Source organism: Eublepharis macularius, chromosome 17 (genome assembly GCF_028583425.1).
Source record: "Eublepharis macularius isolate TG4126 chromosome 17, MPM_Emac_v1.0, whole genome shotgun sequence".
Classification (NCBI taxonomy): Eukaryota; Metazoa; Chordata; class Lepidosauria; order Squamata; family Eublepharidae; genus Eublepharis; species Eublepharis macularius.
The window spans coordinates 24,326,641-24,345,303 of record NC_072806.1 but is presented as its reverse complement, the minus strand read 5'-3'; the positions used below and the strand labels follow the sequence as shown (position 1 = coordinate 24,345,303).

Sequence of the window (18,663 nt, the reverse complement as noted above, 5' to 3'; positions counted from 1 at the left end):
AAAAGGCTCTACACCCTTTTGTTGCAGAAATATAAATGGAAATGCATATGTCCACAAGGAAAGGGTCTACAGAGTGATTTTTTTTAAAATAACAGAAAGCTGGGAATTCAGAGAACCTGACAGAGACATTGTTATAAGGATATTCAATTGCTAAGTAAAAAAACCAAAAAAAAACTGGTAGTGGTGGGGGATGGTTGCTGTGGGGGCAGAGGCAGGGGAAATGACAGGGGAAACGATCCTACCCACATGCCATCCAGGCATTGCTGCAATATTTCCCCAAATTTTGGAGCAAAGTAGCTTTGGAAAAGATCAGAGAAAAGCCAGGGAAAACCTGGGAGTTGCACAAATGTACCACGATGCTGTAGGGAACCAGAGAAAAAATCCTGCTTCCGAGCAGAATTGACGTTGTGCAAATAATTCATGTGGAAAAAGTTTGTGTGAACAAGGAGAAAGGGGCCATATCTACTGCAAAAAGACTTACTCGGAAACCCCATCTCCAGTGGCCAGTAGCTTGTTCCATTGAAGAAGACAGGATGTAACCAAGGCCGCTGCAAAACAGGAAAACACCAGGTTTTTTTCCTCCAGTGGCTGCAGTCCAAACTGTTAACAGGTTAGAGCAATGAGAAAGCCAGGTTGCCACCCAGAATATTTAGATGAAGAAGCATCTGAACAAGTCACATTTTTATCCTACGCTTCTCCAAAGGAGCTCAGAGCAATTCTTTCCAAAGAGTGCCTGACCCAGAGTTATATGGGGAGCGGTGTAGCAATTTGAACCCAGGGTTCCTGGGCCTTAGGGAGTGATGTAATAAATGTATTCCAGTTCCACAGCCTCAATCCGATGATTACATGGAGGTAAACTCATTACAGTCCATAGATCATTGTAATGTGTTCCCAGGGCTTTTTTTCAGCTGGAAAGTGGTGGAACAGAGTTCTGGAACCTCTTGAAAATGGCCGCATGGCTGGTGGCCCCACCCTCTGATCTCCAGACAGAGGGGAGTTTAGATTGCCCTCCACACCGCTGGCACGGAGGGCAATCTAAACTCCCCTCTGTCTGGAGATCAGGGGGTGGGGCCACCGGCCATGTGACCATTTTCTCCAAGGGCGACTTAAACTTTTAAACCCACCTCCCCTTGTTCCAGCTGACCCAAAGTGATGTCAGTGTGTAGTCCTGGGAGCGTGTGCGCACTTTGTGCGCACACATGCGGTACCAGGAGCACCACCTCCAGCCAAGAGTTGCCCCGTGCTGGCAACCCACTGAGTTCCACCACCTTTCCCCAGAAAAAAAGCCCTGTGTGTTCCTGTTACTTATTTCTTATCAAGTGGTCTCGGCAGGTTGTTGGAACAGTTCAGAAAGACACCTGCAAGGGCCAGTCAATAGAACAAATCATTGGTATACTGTGAATTTTGCACCTAGCACTTTCAGTAAGCACTTATAAACATTATTATTTGATGTCAGTCTTATTGTGGTGGGATTTCCCTCTGGGATCTTAGGCAGAGGTCTTTCACACCACCTCCTACCTGAGCCTTTTAACTGGAGATGCTGGGGGTTGAACTGGGAACCTTTTACACGCAATGCGTATGCTCTGATAGGCAGATGTACCTTCCCACTGGTATGAAAATGTAGAAGATGGACAGCATCCAAGTCCGGTGGTCTTTCTCAAATAAATCAGCAATGATGGAAGGAGCGACAGTGGAATAGCTGGCGGTGCCTGCACCCACCAGGCCTCGTGAAATGAAGAATAACCAGGCCATCTGGAGGTGGAAAAAATGCATGAGAACCTAGAAAGTGCATGTTAAGTAATAACCTCCTGCCAAACTGAGCAACAGACCTGTTTGCTTTACAGCAGAAACCTTTACTGTGTAATGTTATGCAACGTTACTCCAGTTGAACGCACCGAATTCAGTGGGCTTACAGAAGAATAACTCTGCCTAGGCTGGCACTTTGACAATGGGCTTAGACTGGAATAACTTTGCTTAGGATTGTGCTGTGAGTTATTTAATAGTTTTGGTCTGTCATTTAAACTGCTTTTATCAACTAACAAGGTATGCTTTAATTAATTGGTCAATAACAATTCATTTTCATTTTATAGTGCAAAAGTGCCAATGTGCAAAGTGCAAAGATACAGAACAATAAATATAATAAATACAATAAGATCTTATGTTTCTCGTGTCCAATCAATCATGGAATAATGATGTCCAAAAAGGGAATAACATGAAAACCCACACAGGGGCTGAACATAGAGTCACAATATGGGATAAGAGATGACCCCAGTCCAAATTGGAGTAAAATCCAAACGTGCCGACGGGATTATGCGAGCATCTTATACAATTCCCGTTTCGTATAGATGATACTTCTTCCTGGGCACAGTTAATTCTGGACTGTAACAAAAATATAATCTCTTCTTAAAATTGTGAAATTTCTTTAAAACATTCAACAACAATTTATCACAATACATACTTACTGGTCACCATATGAATAGATACACCAATGTGACAGTACATATGTTCATCCCAACTTCAATACTTCAATACATCACAGCAATGAACAATAACATGGACATGAAACATACAGGAAGAGGGAACCTCCTAAATACATAATTAACAAATTATTTAATGAATTGATTAATAGGTCCTGTCCTCCGGGACCACAAAACTTACAGCAATCATACAGCCATCAGATAGTAAAACTTACAGATAGTAAAACTTACACACAGCTAACAAGTAAACCCATCATATCTATGTATCTGAACTGGTTACCTAGTTGGGCTTATACTAATGTGCAAGGAGAAGTGGAAGGATTACTGGGGAAAGTGGAAGCAATACCAGCAAATTTCAATGTTACCCCCAAAAAGCAGGAATAGTCAATTTCATTATTAAGCCCGCCCGGGGCCAGGCTCCGCAATTTGAAAATCCACCTCGTTTCCAATTGCAATAGTCTCCTAGGACTATCTTCAGTGAATGGTTCTTTAATCATGTCGGCCACTGTAACCCTAAGGTCCCCCAAGCTATGATGATAATTCAAATAATGCAAGACCAGAGGTGCCTCCCTGACTTGGTTCCTTATCCTGGACACATGCTCCTGGACTCTGATTTTGAGCGGACGCGTAGTACTGCCCACATAATACAGTGGGCAGCTGCATTGGATGACATAAACCACGTATGAAGACCTGCATGTGGTAAAGCCGCGGCAATATTCCTGTCTATCCCTAATTATTTCCTCGAATTTAACCATATATGGGCAGACATTACAATCCCCGCATCTAAAATGTCCCTTGGGAGCCGTTCCACCACGATTCTGAGAAGGATCGTGACGTTCAAATTCAGAACGTGTTAGTATATCCTTGAGAGATTTAGTTCTACGGAGGCCGATAGCTGGACTGACTTCACACCCAGGGATATTATCTATTAAATGCCAATGCTTCCGAATAATGCGGGAAATTGGGGTAGCCAAAGTTGTGTAATTGAGAGCCCACTTTAAACGGTTATTGCCTGCGCGGGATTTTGGAACAAGTAATTGTTCCCGTGGCGTACCCACAGCTCGATTTTTTGCCGAGCTGATCGCTGGCAATGGGTAACCCCTGCTAGAAAATGCCCGTTCTAATTGGGTGCAGCTGGTCCTAAAGTCCCCTGTATTGGAGGAATTTCGCTTCAGCCTCAGGAACTGGCCCACTGGGATACTGTATTTCAAGCGTTGCGGGTGGAAGGAGGAAAAATGGAGGTATGAGCACCTATCTGTGCCTTTCTTAAAGGGCCGCACGCCAAGTTTCCTATCGTTAATTTTATAGACACTAACGTCCAAGTAGTTAATGCATGCACTGCTACCCTGCCAGGTAAACTTGATATCAGGGCTGATGGTATTTACCCATCTGCCAAACTGCTCTCCAATCTCCCGAGTCCTAATAATGGCCATGATGTCATCAATATAACGACAATAATATACAATATTGTCCTTAAGAGGGTTATTGTCCCTGTTCAAAATATAATCTCTCTCCAGTTGGGCCATAAAGAGGTTGGCGATGCTGGGAGCGGCAGCACACCCCATCGCCACCCCTTTAGTTTGATAATAGAAAACCCCATCAAACTTGAAATAATTCCGCTCTAGTATAATATCTAAGATGTTAAGAAGAAATGGAGTAGAGGGGCTTTGATTAGATCTGGTTAGTAAAGATGTTTCTACCACAGCCCTCGCCCCGTCGTGGGGGATCGAGGTATATAATGAGACCACATCCAGTGTCATCAAAAAAGCAGTGCTGGGGAGCTCCAATTGCTCCACCGAAGAAATAAAGTGCATCGTATCCCGTAAATATGCCTCAGTCTGGACCACAAGTGGCTGTAAAAAGTGGTCCAAAAAAATGGAAAGTGGTTCCAGTACGGAATTGCTGCCCGAAATGATTGGGCATCCCGGCGGTGGTCTGCCCTCTTTATGTATCTTCGGGAGCATATAAAACACAGGAGTGTGGGGATTCCTGTTCTGCAAACCCTCATAGGTTTTCTGATCTATTTCAGTCATCATTAAGGCCTCATCTAGAACAATCTTTATGACTCTTTGAATCTGTGGCAGTGGGTTCCAAGTCAGGGAGGCACCTCTGGTCTTGCATTATTTGAATTATCATCATAGCTTGGGGGACCTTAGGGTTACAGTGGCCGACATGATTAAAGAACCATTCACTGAAGATAGTCCTAGGAGACTATTGCAATTGGAAACGAGGTGGATTTTCAAATTGCGGAGCCTGGCCCCGGGCGGGCTTAATAATGAAATTGACTATTCCTGCTTTTTGGGGTAACATTGAAATTTGCTGGTATTGCTTCCACTTTCCCCAGTAATCCTTCCACTTCTCCTTGCACATTAGTATAAGCCCAACTAGGTAACCAGTTCAGATACATAGATATGATGGGTTTACTTGTTAGCTGTGTGTAAGTTTTACTATCTGTAAGTTTTACTATCTGATGGCTGTATGATTGCTGTAAGTTTTGTGGTCCCGGAGGACAGGACCTATTAATCAATTCATTAAATAATTTGTTAATTATGTATTTAGGAGGTTCCCTCTTCCTGTATGTTTCATGTCCATGTTATTGTTCATTGCTGTGATGTATTGAAGTATTGAAGTTGGGATGAACATATGTACTGTCACATTGGTGTATCTATTCATATGGTGACCAGTAAGTATGTATTGTGATAAATTGTTGTTGAATGTTTTAAAGAAATTTCACAATTTTAAGAAGAGATTATATTTTCGTTACAGTCCAGAATTAACTGTGCCCAGGAAGAAGTATCATCTATACGAAACGGGAATTGTATAAGATGCTCGCATAATCCCGTCGGCACGTTTGGATTTTACTCCAATTTGGACTGGGGTCATCTCTTATCCCATATTGTGACTCTATGTTCAGCCCCTGTGTGGGTTTTCATGTTATTCCCTTTTTGGACATCATTATTCCATGATTGATTGGACACGAGAAACATAAGATCTTATTGTATTTATTATATTTATTGTTCTGTATCTTTGCACTTTGCACATTGGCACTTTTGCACTATAAAATGAAAATGAATTGTTATTAACTGTTGATTCCCGGAATCGTTGTTTGTTTGCGTTCTTACTATCCGGGCGTTTCCCTTGTGTTGTTCATTAATTAATTGGTTGGCAGATTTTAATTTTTTTAAAAAATGTTTAAAAACAATTCATGCTGTAGGGTCCACCCTCCGAAGCTGCCATTTCTTCCAGGGGAACTGATCTCTGTGGTCTGGAGATCAGCTGTAATTCTGGGAGATCGCCAGGCGCTCCCTAGAGGATGGGGTCCCAGACACAACGCCAGCCCCTCCCACCGAAAGTCAACCCTTACCGACTCAGTGATGAAGGAGCTACCAAGAGTAACCCCTGACCAAAGTATTATTCCAGCGCCCAGGATGATTTTCCGATTGTATCGGTCCCCAAGGTATCCATACAGTGGTGCCGAGAACAAGAAACAGAGGATGAAAACTGCAAGGGGAAGAAAGCCCGAAAGGAAGAGATGTCATCTAATGATGTCACCAGGGCAGCCATTTTGTGTGCAGGGGAATTCCTCTTGGCTATGTTCAAGTGAAAAGCTGGTTGATACAGTGGCCAAAGATGCTGCCTGTCAGCTGTGTTTGGATCGCAAACTAAGGTCTGAGAGGAAAACGTTAAGTGCACCCAAACACACGATTTGCTAGTACTCTACTCAGTCCTAGAATCATAGAGTTGGAAGGTACCTCCAGTCCAGTGTCGTCTAGTTCAACCCCCTGCACAATGCAGGAAATTCACAACTACCTCCCCCCCCCCCACACACACACCCAGTAACCCCCTGCTCCATGCCCAGAAGATGGCAAAAAACGTCCAGGATCCCTGGCCAAAGTGGTCTGGAGAAAATTGCTTCCTGACCCCAAAGTGGTGACCAGCATTACCCTGAGCATGTAAGAAGAGGCCATGAGAACTAAGCACTGATGTAACTCTTCCTGCCCTGCCACATATGATCTTTTTCTAGCTCCTTTTCTTTAAAGACCAAAGTTTGCCGTACAGTGTCTGAGTTCTAGTCCACGAGAGCTTATGCTTGAATAAAAATGTCTTTAAGGCTCCTGTAGACTCCTGTCTCACTGGCTGCTTCCACACACGTTGGATAATCCACTTTCAATACTCTTTAGTGAACATTTGAAACTGATTTTCCATGTGTGGAACAAAAAATCCACTTCCAAAGGATTGCGAAAGTGCATTGAAAGTGCATTATTCAACGTGTGTGGAAATGGCCTTTGTTGCTATGTAACATTTATTCTGACCCTCAATGCAGGACTATAGATTCTTGCAGAACAGACCCAGCCGTGTCTCTGGCCGCTAGAGAGTTACGTGAGTGTGGAAAACCAGGCTGGCACAATCAACAGTTTGTTGGCTGCAGACTAGGGCGATCTGATTTCAAATTCTTGCCCAGCCATAATCCTTAGTTAGATGGCCTTGGACTAGTCTTGATTGGATTACTTAACGAGACTGTTCTTCCTACCTGGGGAAATGGGATACAAATATTTGGAGAGGAGATTAAACCAGGGATGTGCAATATTGAACCTACTGGTTAAGTCTGAGAGGACAGTACAGAAGAGGTATGGGCTTAGGGTTGCCAACCTCCAGTTGGGGCCTGGAGATCTCCTGGAATTACAACTGATCTCCAGACCACAGAGATCAGTTCCCCTGGAGAAAAACGACTGCTTTGGAGAGAGGACTCTATGGCATTATGCCGCATTGAGCTCCCTCCCCAAACCCTGCCTTCCCCAAACTCTATTCTACCAATCTCCAGGTATTTCCCAACCTGGAGTTGGCAACCCTGCACACAGGAACATCCTTTTACCTGTATGCAACAGGCCAGCCCTGCTGTCTCCAAGGTCGAAGTATATCTGTATCTTCTCTAGCACTCCTATAACAAAGATCAAAGAAAGATCAATCAATCAAATATCTCTAATGGCATACAAGAATCTAAAACAGCAAACAAGTCACTATAAAATTACATAAAATGTCAGAAAAAAATATATTTAGACAAAGTTTGTATGAATCTTAAGCATACAACCACTCTAGAAATCACTGTATCATTATCCTTCAACAGAAAACGACAAAAGTATAAATTGTTCTGGTATTCAATATATATTGGCAACCTCTCAAACAACTTACAAAGAAAGATTTATCATAGCCATGATGTGCCAGGGAGACAAAATTATTCATTTCTTATTTTTTTTAAACTGCCCTGTCTCCCACAACTCAGGGCAGCATATACAGTTTTGTCCATCGCTACTTTCTCCTCACAACAATCTTGTGAAGTAAACCAGGCTGAGAAATAGTGAGTAGCCCAACATTACCTGACGAGAGTCCTGGCTGAGTAGGGATTTGAACCCAGGGTCTCTCCATTCCTGCCCTGAGACATAATCAAGGCCTGCAGATGTTCCTTTAGGCTTTAAGGAATGAGACGGCAGCATAGGGTCAAAGCAGATGAGATACTGGGTCATCTGACATTAAAACTTCCCAGCAATTTTCAAAGAACAACTGGGTCTGCATGGGAGCCTCCATGCTTTCCTCAAACTGTGCCAAATTGAATTATTCAAGAGGACTTTCTTACACAGATAATAGGCTGTACTGTAAGGAAACAGTCAAAGAGATGCTTTGAGAGGGGATAGGGACTGTAGATTATACTACTGTGCACTGTCTGTTATTGTATATATGTTCCTACTGGGTCATCAAATATGTTTGTTTCAACATTGCTTCAGCTCTGTATCAGATTTCTGCTTGTTTCCAAATTTCTGCGACCTATACCCTATTGCATTATTTATTGAACATCCAAGCTGTTGACGGTATTGAATTGTACTGTGCAATCTGCCTTGAGTCTCAGGGAGAAAGACAGATTATAGATAACGTAAATAAAATAAATCAGGGTCATAGCACATTGTGAGTGAGGTTTAACGGTACCAGCCCTGCACATTTTTGCTAACTGAAACTGCTTCCCACATCATTAAAAGAAAAAAGAATAAAGGCAATACAGGAGCGATTATGTTGAGCAAAACCATGCAAGTCTGGAAGGGTTAGACCTCTTCATCACTCACCAGGTTCTGAGCCCCAAATCCAAAGCACCATCTTATCTGCTTAACTCACATTTGCTTAAATTCTCTTGATCTATTTCATGAGACATATTCTGGTCAATGGTCCCCATTTTGGATCTTGGAAAGATTTTAAGGGCATGCTTTAAAAACATTAGTTGTAAATTTTAAAAAAAGAAAAAGAAGAAATACAGAACAATACAGACAGAAAAATCAGCAGCATAATAATATTACTTCCAGAAAATTTCTTATAATCTATGTAATGTGGAAATCCTTTATATTATAGCTATTTGATCTTGATAAGAAATCAAAAGAAAGGAAATAGTTGGATATTAGTGAGCATAACTCCATCTCATTCTGGATAGAGATATTGTTAGGCTTTAACCAAAGGAAATGGCTGTGGTCAGTTTAATAACACCTCTTCACTTTAGAAGCCAGTACAGGAGAGTTTGCTGAAACATAAATGAATTCATGATTCAGCACGTCTTCACCAACGTACAAGAAAAAGAGTATGCGCACACATAGACAAAATGCTCCCTTTCTCATTTGCAAAGTGCTGTCAGCCATAGGTATGTAATATGACCGAACCATTCCAGTTGGCCCTGCTTTCTGCTAGCCAAGGTACAGAGGTCTTGCGAAGTAGCTTGTTTTGTTCTTGACAGCTCACGTTGTGCAAAGCCGCTTTGGCCACTCTCCGCTTGTAATGGAACTTGCAGCATTGCTTTGCTTTCACTGTGCTCTGCTCTTGCAAAACATATCTTCTTTGGTCAAGAACCACATTGAGGAAACCCCTCTGGAGATTTTGTTTTCCTCCGTGTAGTTTGGATGAAACAGAACACAGCTAAAAGTGCAAAAGGCGGCCAGAAAAAGAAAGGGCGCCTCTTCTCTTGATAAACTTGGCAAGCCTGAGGTGTTCTTTTTGGAGAAACTTGAGCAGATCAAAGGTTCTGATTTTTAAAATACTGGTCCTGTATGTGTGGCTAACAGGCAGAACTATGAAATGCCAGAGTAAAACCTGGAAGAGTACCCTATTTAGTTCAATATTATTTATTCTGAAGGACAGCAATGACTCTCCGGGATCTCGGGCAGACCTACTGCCTGAGATACGGGAACTGGAGATGTCAGGAATTGAACTGTCCTGAGTCTTAGTGAGAAAGGCTGGCTATAAATAAGCTGAATAAATAAATAAACCTGGGATCTTCTGAAGACAAAGACTCTTTGAATACAAAGCTCTTCCAATGAATACAAAGACCTTCTCAATACAAAGGTGCTATTCCACTCCACTCTAAGCTCAGTCCCCCTGACATTAAAAAAAACCTGTCCTGGGGCATAGCTATTAAATGCTCGCTGATGGCTCCTGATGGGCTTTAGAAGCCATTGATCACCTTACCTGGCACAACAAACCAGTCCATGTAGTTCACCAGGTTAATATAGCACAGGACAGCAACCGCTAAGTAACACCTTTCGGGCGAGAATTTTCCCCATCGCTCTGACTCTTCGTTTGGTCCAATGGTGCCATAAATCTTCGAGGGCTGAGGAGGCTGAGATGACAGGCCTGCCACTGACTCTTCATTCATGTCTGTGGAGCTTCGGGCAGGCTTGAGAACTTGCCTGCTTAAGGCGAGCTGTCCCCCAACTGCGAATCCCAATGTTATGAGGAACCTTCTCTCTGCTCAGTCATTTCCTGTAAAGAGCCACCCACAAACCCAGACGCAAAACCTTCGAGCTAGAGGCTTCCTCCTCCCAAAAAAAGTTGCATCTCTGCTAATAAAGGCAAGGGCCCAGGGTAACCTTGAAGGGGAGGCAAGAGTGTGCAGAGAGCATTTTAGATAAGCGTGTCTCTGATAGCAAACGGGCTGTACGGTTTAGTATCCTGCACCTAAAACATTCCAGTTTGCCATTCCAATGAGATAATGCCAGTCAATAATCAGTGCGAATTTGGGAGGGCTAACTTGGTCAGCCTGCTGTAGCCGAATCAACAAAGAATGCTGCAGCATATTAGAGGCTAACAAATGTATCATGGCAGATGATTTCCTGAACCCAGAACCCACTTCGTCAGATCCATGAAGTGTTCCCCTCCACTGGCCGACGTTGTCACTGCAGTTATTAGAGATTTATTTCCCACTTCTTACCCTAAAAGGATGGAGGGGGGCTTCTAAATAATTTACAAGTGGCATTTATAATAACCAGCCTCTCTCCCTACCAAGAACTCAAGGCAGGTCACGTAGATTTGTTAAAAACATCAACACATGACAATGTTACCTCGCTCAACAGCAAGAATGATTAAACCAAATGCCAAACCCAGCCTGGGACCCAATAATCATTTAAAATTTAACAAATCAGTATCGAGCAATGCTCTAGGAATCCTTCCCAATCTCTACGCTAAATACCATAGAGATTGGGAGAATCCCTAGAGAGTTGTTCAATGCGGAAGCCACCCAGAAGTGACGTGTTGCGCAACGTTATTTGTACCTGCCATTCCCCCCACCCAATTGCTCCCTTGAGTTAGTGCAGGAGATGAGACCAAGGGCAGAAATTTGCCCCGGGAAACTGGGCAACTGGTAAGCCTAGCCAGAGCATGAGAGTTGGGGGCTTCTTTAAAAATGTCATGTCTAGCGTGGCCCCTTAGGTTGCAATCACCTACTCTGGCTGGCAGCAGCTTTACAGAGTCCTAAGCAGAGAAACGTCTTTCCTAACACCTGCCGTTTGAAATGGAGCCTGAGGCTTCCTGCTTGTGCTCCACTGCTGAGCCTTAGCCCCTCCCCAAAAAGGCAGGAGGCTCACATTTATTTTCAGCCACAAAGCTCTCTGGGTGGTGTTGGCCAAGCGCATTATCTCACAGTTTGGATGATGGGATCGAAAGATACTGTAACCTCCCTGATGTGGGAAAACTGATTGTCCACCACCTGTTGCAACAGGACCTTGCCCACAGGCGCTTTCCCTCCTACGCATTTGCAGACATCCCTGCACACGTGAGATTGTAGGTCCAAGAAGCCAAACAAAAGCTGCAGCGTATCTTTTCATTAGAGCCAACCAAAATCTCACGAAACAGCACTCAAGACGTTGAGTTCTGCAGAACTCTATCAAACTGGATTTTTTAAAAAAGAAGGGCATGGTGGTGTAGTGGTTAAAGTATTGGATTAGGGTCTTGGAGAATCAATTTCCAACTCCAACTCGGCCATGTAGTTTTCTGGGTGACCTTGGGTCAGCCACGCTCTCTCATCCTAACCTACCTTGCATGAGTGCTGATCACCAAACAGTAGAGGGGAGAAAAAATGGATGCCGCCATGAGCTCTTTGGAAGAAGGGCAGCATTAAAAATGTTCTAAATAGTCCGGCTAGCCAGATCTCATCAGATCTTGGAAGCTAAGCAGGGTCAGCCTGGGTTATTACTTGGTTAGGACTGGAGACCACCAAGGAAGTTTAGGGTTGTTACACAGAGGCAGGCAACGTCAAACCACCTCTTGCCTTGAAAACCCTATGGAGTCGTCATAAGTTGGCTGTGATGAGATGGCAATAAACGAATGAATAAGAAAAAGGTTTTCAAGCCATGTTGTAAGTTTGCTGTCTGATTGCTGAGAATGGGTTGGCCCCTGCCATTGGGCCTGAAGGACCCCCACCCCCACCGGTCAAGGCCTTTGATAAAGAAATCATCATGTGTTTCAATAGCTAATTGTTAAAGAGATTCTCTCCTCTGTTCTTGAATGAGCACTCAGGGAAGGTCTACGTGAGCCTGTGAAGTAAAACCAGTTATTTTGGAAGGGACACAGAGGCAGACAGAGAGCAAATTGGCTGAAGGAGAACCCACTTGGGGTGTAGGGGCCTTTTGGGGGGGACCTGAAGTGGGGAAACAGAACGGTTCCTTTCGGCTTCCACTTGCCTGTCAATACTGCAAAACCCCCATAACTCTCCAATGAGTTCTTGGACAAAGGAAACTGTGCCTGGGTTGTGCTGTCGGACTCCTCGCTAGCAAGTGTATAATAATATGAATGAACATCCGGTTGCCCAGCTCCCCAGCCTCAAATTTGAACACAGGACGGCCATAGAAAAACATACTGTAACAGTCCTTCTTCAAGTGTGGTATAGTCCTTTCTTAGGGCTCATATATGTCTGGGGATGCCACTGTCTGATCTGGAAGCCCTTTCTTTAATCTGAGGAGACACCTTGTTATTAGCCAGAGAGGTGGAAAATGCCTTTTCTTCCACCTTTCAGTTTGCCCCCTGCTCTTTACTTCCATGAGCAGCCCTACCAGATTTACAGTAAAATCTTAAACAGAGTTACTCCAGAGTGGAGTTTAGACTGGAGTAACTCTGTTTAGGATTGCACTGTAAAGCCTCAATCCCAGGAAAGTTTACTAAGGATTAAGTTCATTAACATTACAAAGATCTCACAAATCTCCATGTACTCTCATGTTAAAGAAGGTGTTTAGGGTGATTTGCTGCGCAGTCAGGCTGCCCGGTTCAGTATAGCAGCGGTAGTCACACATCCACCAGTTCTTAGGGTTCCCAACTTTGGAGAGAGGGGCTGAAGATCTCCAGGAATTACAACTGATATCCAGACAACAACAGAGATCAGCTCCCCCTGGGCAAAATGGCTGTTTCACAAGGTGGACTCTATAACACGGCATCTCTGTAGAGCTTACCCTTACCCTCCCTCCTCAGGCTCCACCCTAGGAAAATCTCCAGGAATTTCTGTACCTGGAGTTGACAAACCTGCTTGTCTGGGCCCTCCAGCCAGCACTGAGAGCCAAGCTACAAGTGACGCCTTACACAAGTTGGACACTTGTCAGCTTACCTCAAGTTTTGATGGGAAATGTAGGCGTCCTGGTTTTAACAGCTTGGCTCTCCATTACAGCTGCAAGACCAGGATGCCTACATTTCTCATCAAAACTTGAGGGAAGCTGACAAGTGTCCAACCTGTGTCAGGCGTCACTTGTAGCTTAGCTCTATGTAGTACTTTATTTATGAAACTCCACACTTCTGCTTGCTAGGAACATGGTTTTGGTCATTTCATGTGCCAGGTAAAAAAATATCTGGCATGTACAGATTTTGGTATGTTTTATGTGTGGGTATTTGGACAAGCTGCTGGCTCAATTGTTGGGATGTGTTTTTTGCTGAAAGCAGAATATTGTTATTGTTATTCTTGTATCTAATAGCCCGGAGCTGACCATGTAGCATCAAGTCACAACTTACCCAGTTTTCAAGACAAGTGAGAAGCAGAGGGGGTTTGTCATTGTCTTCCTCGGTGGTCCCCTGTCCAAGATCCGATGAGATTAAGCTATATCATGCTGCCTTCCCTCCTACTGACAAAAAAAAAAATCGGCTCAACAGGACCAACCATAGCTACAATTTTGGCTTCTGGAAAAACAGAGGAAAGTCCACATTTGCCAAAAAAATTGCTTAAATAAAATGCGGGGATAAAACCTTAAATATGGTAAGAGCAATGTTAAAAAAAAAACCCTCATCAGAGTTCAGGCAGTATACTGGGTTGCCATAGCAACTCAAAATGGCACCCGGAGGAAGAGGAAGGAAGTTGAGCTGCAGCCAGAGTTGCGGGTGGGCAGGGGCCAGTGGGGAATGAGATTTCCCCTCCCTTGTCAGTCCTTTTGGGCCTTCTCTTGTTACTGTTGTTATTAGGCACCTTCCTGAAAGGCCAGGGGTCCGACTGCTCAGCAGTGTCTCCAACAGAGCTGGAGGATGCTGAAAGCTCCAGATTGGCACACACTGCCTGTTCAAGGTGAGAAAAGAGGACTTCAGGAAGCATGTCTATGTAGCAAGTTTCCTGAAGCCAACCACCAGAGGCTAAAAGTGCTTTCCACGGGGCTACTTCCTTAGAGATAGTAACAGGAAGTGGCAAAGAAATACCTCAGGGAACTGGTACTGTTTATCTATAGTTGGTGATAGTGTTGGGGGGGTTTCAACGCTGGCGTTATCAGATCTGCCCATAAGCGATGAACATCTCTTGCTAATCTAGATTCAGGCGGGCAGACGTGTTGATCTGCAGTAAGACAGGAGGATTTGAGTCCTGTAGCAACTTAAAGACCAACCGGGTTTCCTGAAAGAAAGAAAGAAAGAAAGAAAGAAAGAAAGAAAGAAAGAAAGAAAGAAAGAAAGAAAGAAAGAAAGAAAGAAAGAAAGATCAATGAAAAATTCCTGATACATCACATCACTTCCACTTCAGAATAAAAGGCAAATATTTCCGAACTCTAAAAATCCAGGGAAAATCTATCTAAGCAAGACTTTGGAAGTGTCCTATACTATGTATTACTGATCCTCGCCTGTTCTCTTCAGCCCTCTCCAGACTTCCTTCTATCATGAAGCTTGGATCTAAATCCCCCTGAGTTCAACAATGGGATTTGCTCCCAAGTAAGAAGGTGTAAGCTTCCAAAATGCTTGATAAAGTAGAGCTTTTATGCTTCGTGAAATGCTTTTTTGAAAGCTTTAAAAAGAACGTTCTCTGTTACTGACTCCTGAGTTACTGTTTCGGAGTAAGCAATTCAGAGGGGCTCTTGTGGCACCAAGACCTGTTTTGCACCTGAGAAATTAACGGAAGTGATAGGAAGGACTTCCTGATGGACGAGTCTGGTCCGAACTGATATAGGCTTGCAATTAAGAAGCCCTGAGTGTCCAATTAGCTTTCCTGTATCAAATCATTTAACTCCTAGCCAGGGGTACACCGCCGATAACATCTTTGGTTCATTAACAGGTATAGTACACAAATGATACAATTATGGAGTCTCCGCTTCCTTTTTATTCTTTTATTATTACAACATGCCTGCTTAGTATATTTAATAACAACTCAATCAACAGAAAATCGTACCATCCATTATAACAAATACAAAAACCATTAAGGAGCTCAATTACATGAGTCCAAAAGGTATCTTACCGAAAGATAAGAAGGTCACAGGCAAGGAGTCCCTTCAAAGAAGCTTGCCACCAGTTTAGCTTGTCGCAGGGCTTTTGTTCAGCAGGAACGCGGGGGAACGGAGTTCCGGAACCTCTTCAAAATGGTCACATGGCTGGTGGCCCCGCCCCCTGATCTCCAGACAGAGGGGGGTTGAGATTGCCCTCTGCGCCGCTCGGCGGCGCAGAGGGTAATCTCAACTCCCCTCTGTCTGGAGATCAGGGGGCGGGGCCACCAGCCATGTGACCATTTTCTCCAAGGGCAACCCACTGAGTTCCACCACCTCTTTTCCCAGAAAAAAAGCCCTGGCTTGTCATATTTATAGGGTTTCAGAACCTTTTCCTAACAATAGCGGCATCAGAGACTCAAATTCTTGGCTAATTTGTTATCTTATGATTTTGCACACAAGATTATCCATATTTGAAACATCTTCTTGAACCGTATAACAATAGTTAGTTCAGTCTTGCTACTTTTTGTGTTAACAGAGTCTATGTAGAATTAGTGATTACAAGTTTCTCATATATCTGAATATCTTCTGGCCCTCCATCAGTATGTCTATAATACTGCCAGCTTCTCTGAAGAGAGATATTCCTGCCATTCTGAGGACCAAACTACAAGTGATGCCTGACACAGGTTGGACCCTTGCCAGCTTCCCTCAAGTTTTGGCGGGAAATGTAGGCAGCTTGGCGGAATGTTGGACAAGTGACAGTTGAAAAGTCCATTGGACAGCAGTTGGAGAGCCAAGCCGCAAGACCAGGACGCCTACATTTCCCATCAAAACTTGAGGGAAGCTGACAAGGGTCTAACCTGTGTCATTCGTCACTTGTAGCTTGGACCTCAGATTCTCCTTGCACCTGGACCTTGGTACAATGTATAAATGAGTATGAATTAGATGGGTTTTCTAATCTACACATGGCAATACTACTTTGTGACTCTATTGTTTAATGGACCTCTCCAAGATGGTTTTATTGTAGGCCTCTAGTCTCCCTTTGTGGCCTGTCTAGTTATGGGTCCAAGCTAGCCCTTTTTCTGCCTGCATAAGTATCTTGAATAACTTTCTTGGTCACGTCCAGCAATTGTTCCCCTATAGTTCTAGTTAAATTATTTGATATAGGACAGCTAATTGGACATTCAGTACTTCTTAAATGCATGCCTATATCTGAATTAGGTCTGACCAGAGCCATCCAGAACAACCTTTTGTGAAGCAAAATGACGTAAGTATCGCCAAATCATTAAGGACTTGGTTGGACAGTTTGGGAACCTTTAGATGGGGAAAACTGCTAACAGCATATGTCCAGCAGTATTACAACAGCACCTTGTCCCAGAAAACTGGGATGGACTAGAAATACAATATATAAGTATGTGGTTTGCTTTGTAGGATTACCTAATTATGAAGGCTGTGTGTGTTTGCTTATTTATACCCATCTCTAATAATAGCTACTAAGTCACAAGGCGTAAAGGGCCCTCTGAATAGAGAGTAGAAGCTATTAAAACATTCCCTTCTGGTGAGTCAATAACACAACAGACCACAAGGTGTCACTACAAAATTTTTTAAAAACCCTAATTATTATAAAAACAAGAACAGGCCAGGAATATATGTGTTTAAAAACATTTGGGATAGTTTTTTGTGTAATCATTTCTTGCATATCATGGTATTAAATGAGAGAATTAGGAACAAAAATAATAAAGACGCCATATCCAACAAACTCAAAATGTCCCATAATACCTTAGGAACTAGCTGATTGATTACAGAATAAAATCATAGCGTAGTTGCCATCTTCCTCAGATGAAAAGGTGGCAGATATTTATTCAGTCATCTCATAATCACTCTTAACTTTCATGAAGTGGCTGAGCTGAATCGATCTCCTGATGTCTGTTCTCTCGTTCTTTCTGTTTTACAGAGCTGCTTTCTCTTTTACCTAGGATCGCCAGCTTCAGGTTGGGAAATTCCCGGAGATTTGGGAGGTGGAGCCTGGAGAGGGTGGGGTTTGGGGGGCAGAGGGACTTCAGCACAGTGTCCACCCTCCAAATCAGCCCTTTTCTCCAGCCTGGAGATCAGTTGGAATTCTGGGAGATTTCCAGCCACAATCTCCAGGCTAGCAATCCTACTTTTACCCCCCACCCCTTTTATTTTGCCTGCTGTTTTTCTGCAGCTATCCGGGTTTTTGCTGCTGTATCAAGAAGTGTAATCTGGCCACAATCACTCAAGCTCTGGTTGCCACACACACACACACCCAAACTAGATTACTCTTCCTCTCTCTTTGTGGGTCTGCCCTTAAAGATAGTGCAGAAACTTTACTTAGTCCAGAATGTAGCAGCAAGACATCTAGCTGGGGTAGCTGTCTACAAGAGCCATATAACAACAGTGATAAAGCTCTCCACTGATTGATGGTTTGTTTCCCTTTCCAGTTCAAAGAGCGGTTTTCAACCTATGAACCTGGTTACTTCATGGATTTCCTGCTCCCACCAGGAGTTGTCTTGGGGCCAAACCAGGGCTTTTTTTCTGGGAAAAGAGGTGGTGGAACTCAGTGGTGGAACTCAAGACTGCACAATGACGTCACTTTGGGTCAGCTGGAACAAGGGGGGAGTTTTTAAAAGTTTAAATTGCCCTTGGTGAAAATGGTCACATGGCCGGTGGCCCTGCCCCCTGATCTCCAGATAGAGGGGAGTTTAGATTGCCCTCTGTGCTGCTTGGTGGCGTGGCGCAGAGGGCAATCTAAACTCCCCTCTGTCTGGAGATCAGGGGGCAGGGCCACCGGCCATGTGACCAGGGGCGGCGCAAGGGTTTACCACGCTCGCGGCTGGCCAGCCGGGCGCCCCCACATGCGCACAAGTACGCACACACACCGGCCTGCGTGATGACATCACGCGTGACATCATCACGGGAGCGCACGCACCGCCGCCGGCCCAATTGCTGCGGCGGGCAGCCTCCAAGCTCTCCCACTCGGTTGCCTGCGTCGCCGCAGATGCCTGCCCGCGGTGGCTGCGCCTGGTCGGGGGCTTGTGCTGGCGGCGGCAGCGGCGCGGGGTGGGAGGGATAGGAGGCTGGTGCTTTGTGGCGCGTGCTCCCGCCCGCCGCGCCTCCTTTGGTGCTCCCTCTGGCACTCCGCGCCTGCGGCCACCGCCTACCTGGCCTCAATAGGCGCACCTGCATGTGACCATTTTTAAGAAGTGCCG

At 44.2% G+C, this 18,663-nt stretch overlaps 1 protein-coding gene across 1 annotated transcript in view; it reads right to left on the bottom strand.

Annotated features, from left to right (window-relative positions):
- SPNS3 (SPNS lysolipid transporter 3, sphingosine-1-phosphate (putative)) overlaps positions 1 to 10,161 on the bottom strand; it is a 33,806-nt gene extending 23,645 nt beyond the window's left edge. Inside the window, exons 1-5 of the mRNA XM_055001833.1 lie at positions 9,975 to 10,161; positions 7,351 to 7,416; positions 5,842 to 5,978; positions 1,601 to 1,752; positions 482 to 548 (exon numbers count right to left, since the gene is read on the bottom strand). Of these exons, the coding sequence (XP_054857808.1) occupies positions 482 to 548; positions 1,601 to 1,752; positions 5,842 to 5,978; positions 7,351 to 7,416; positions 9,975 to 10,161 (609 nt within the window). The remainder of the gene's footprint in view (positions 1 to 481; positions 549 to 1,600; positions 1,753 to 5,841; positions 5,979 to 7,350; positions 7,417 to 9,974) is intronic.
- Positions 10,162 to 18,663: the final 8,502 nt, after the last annotated feature.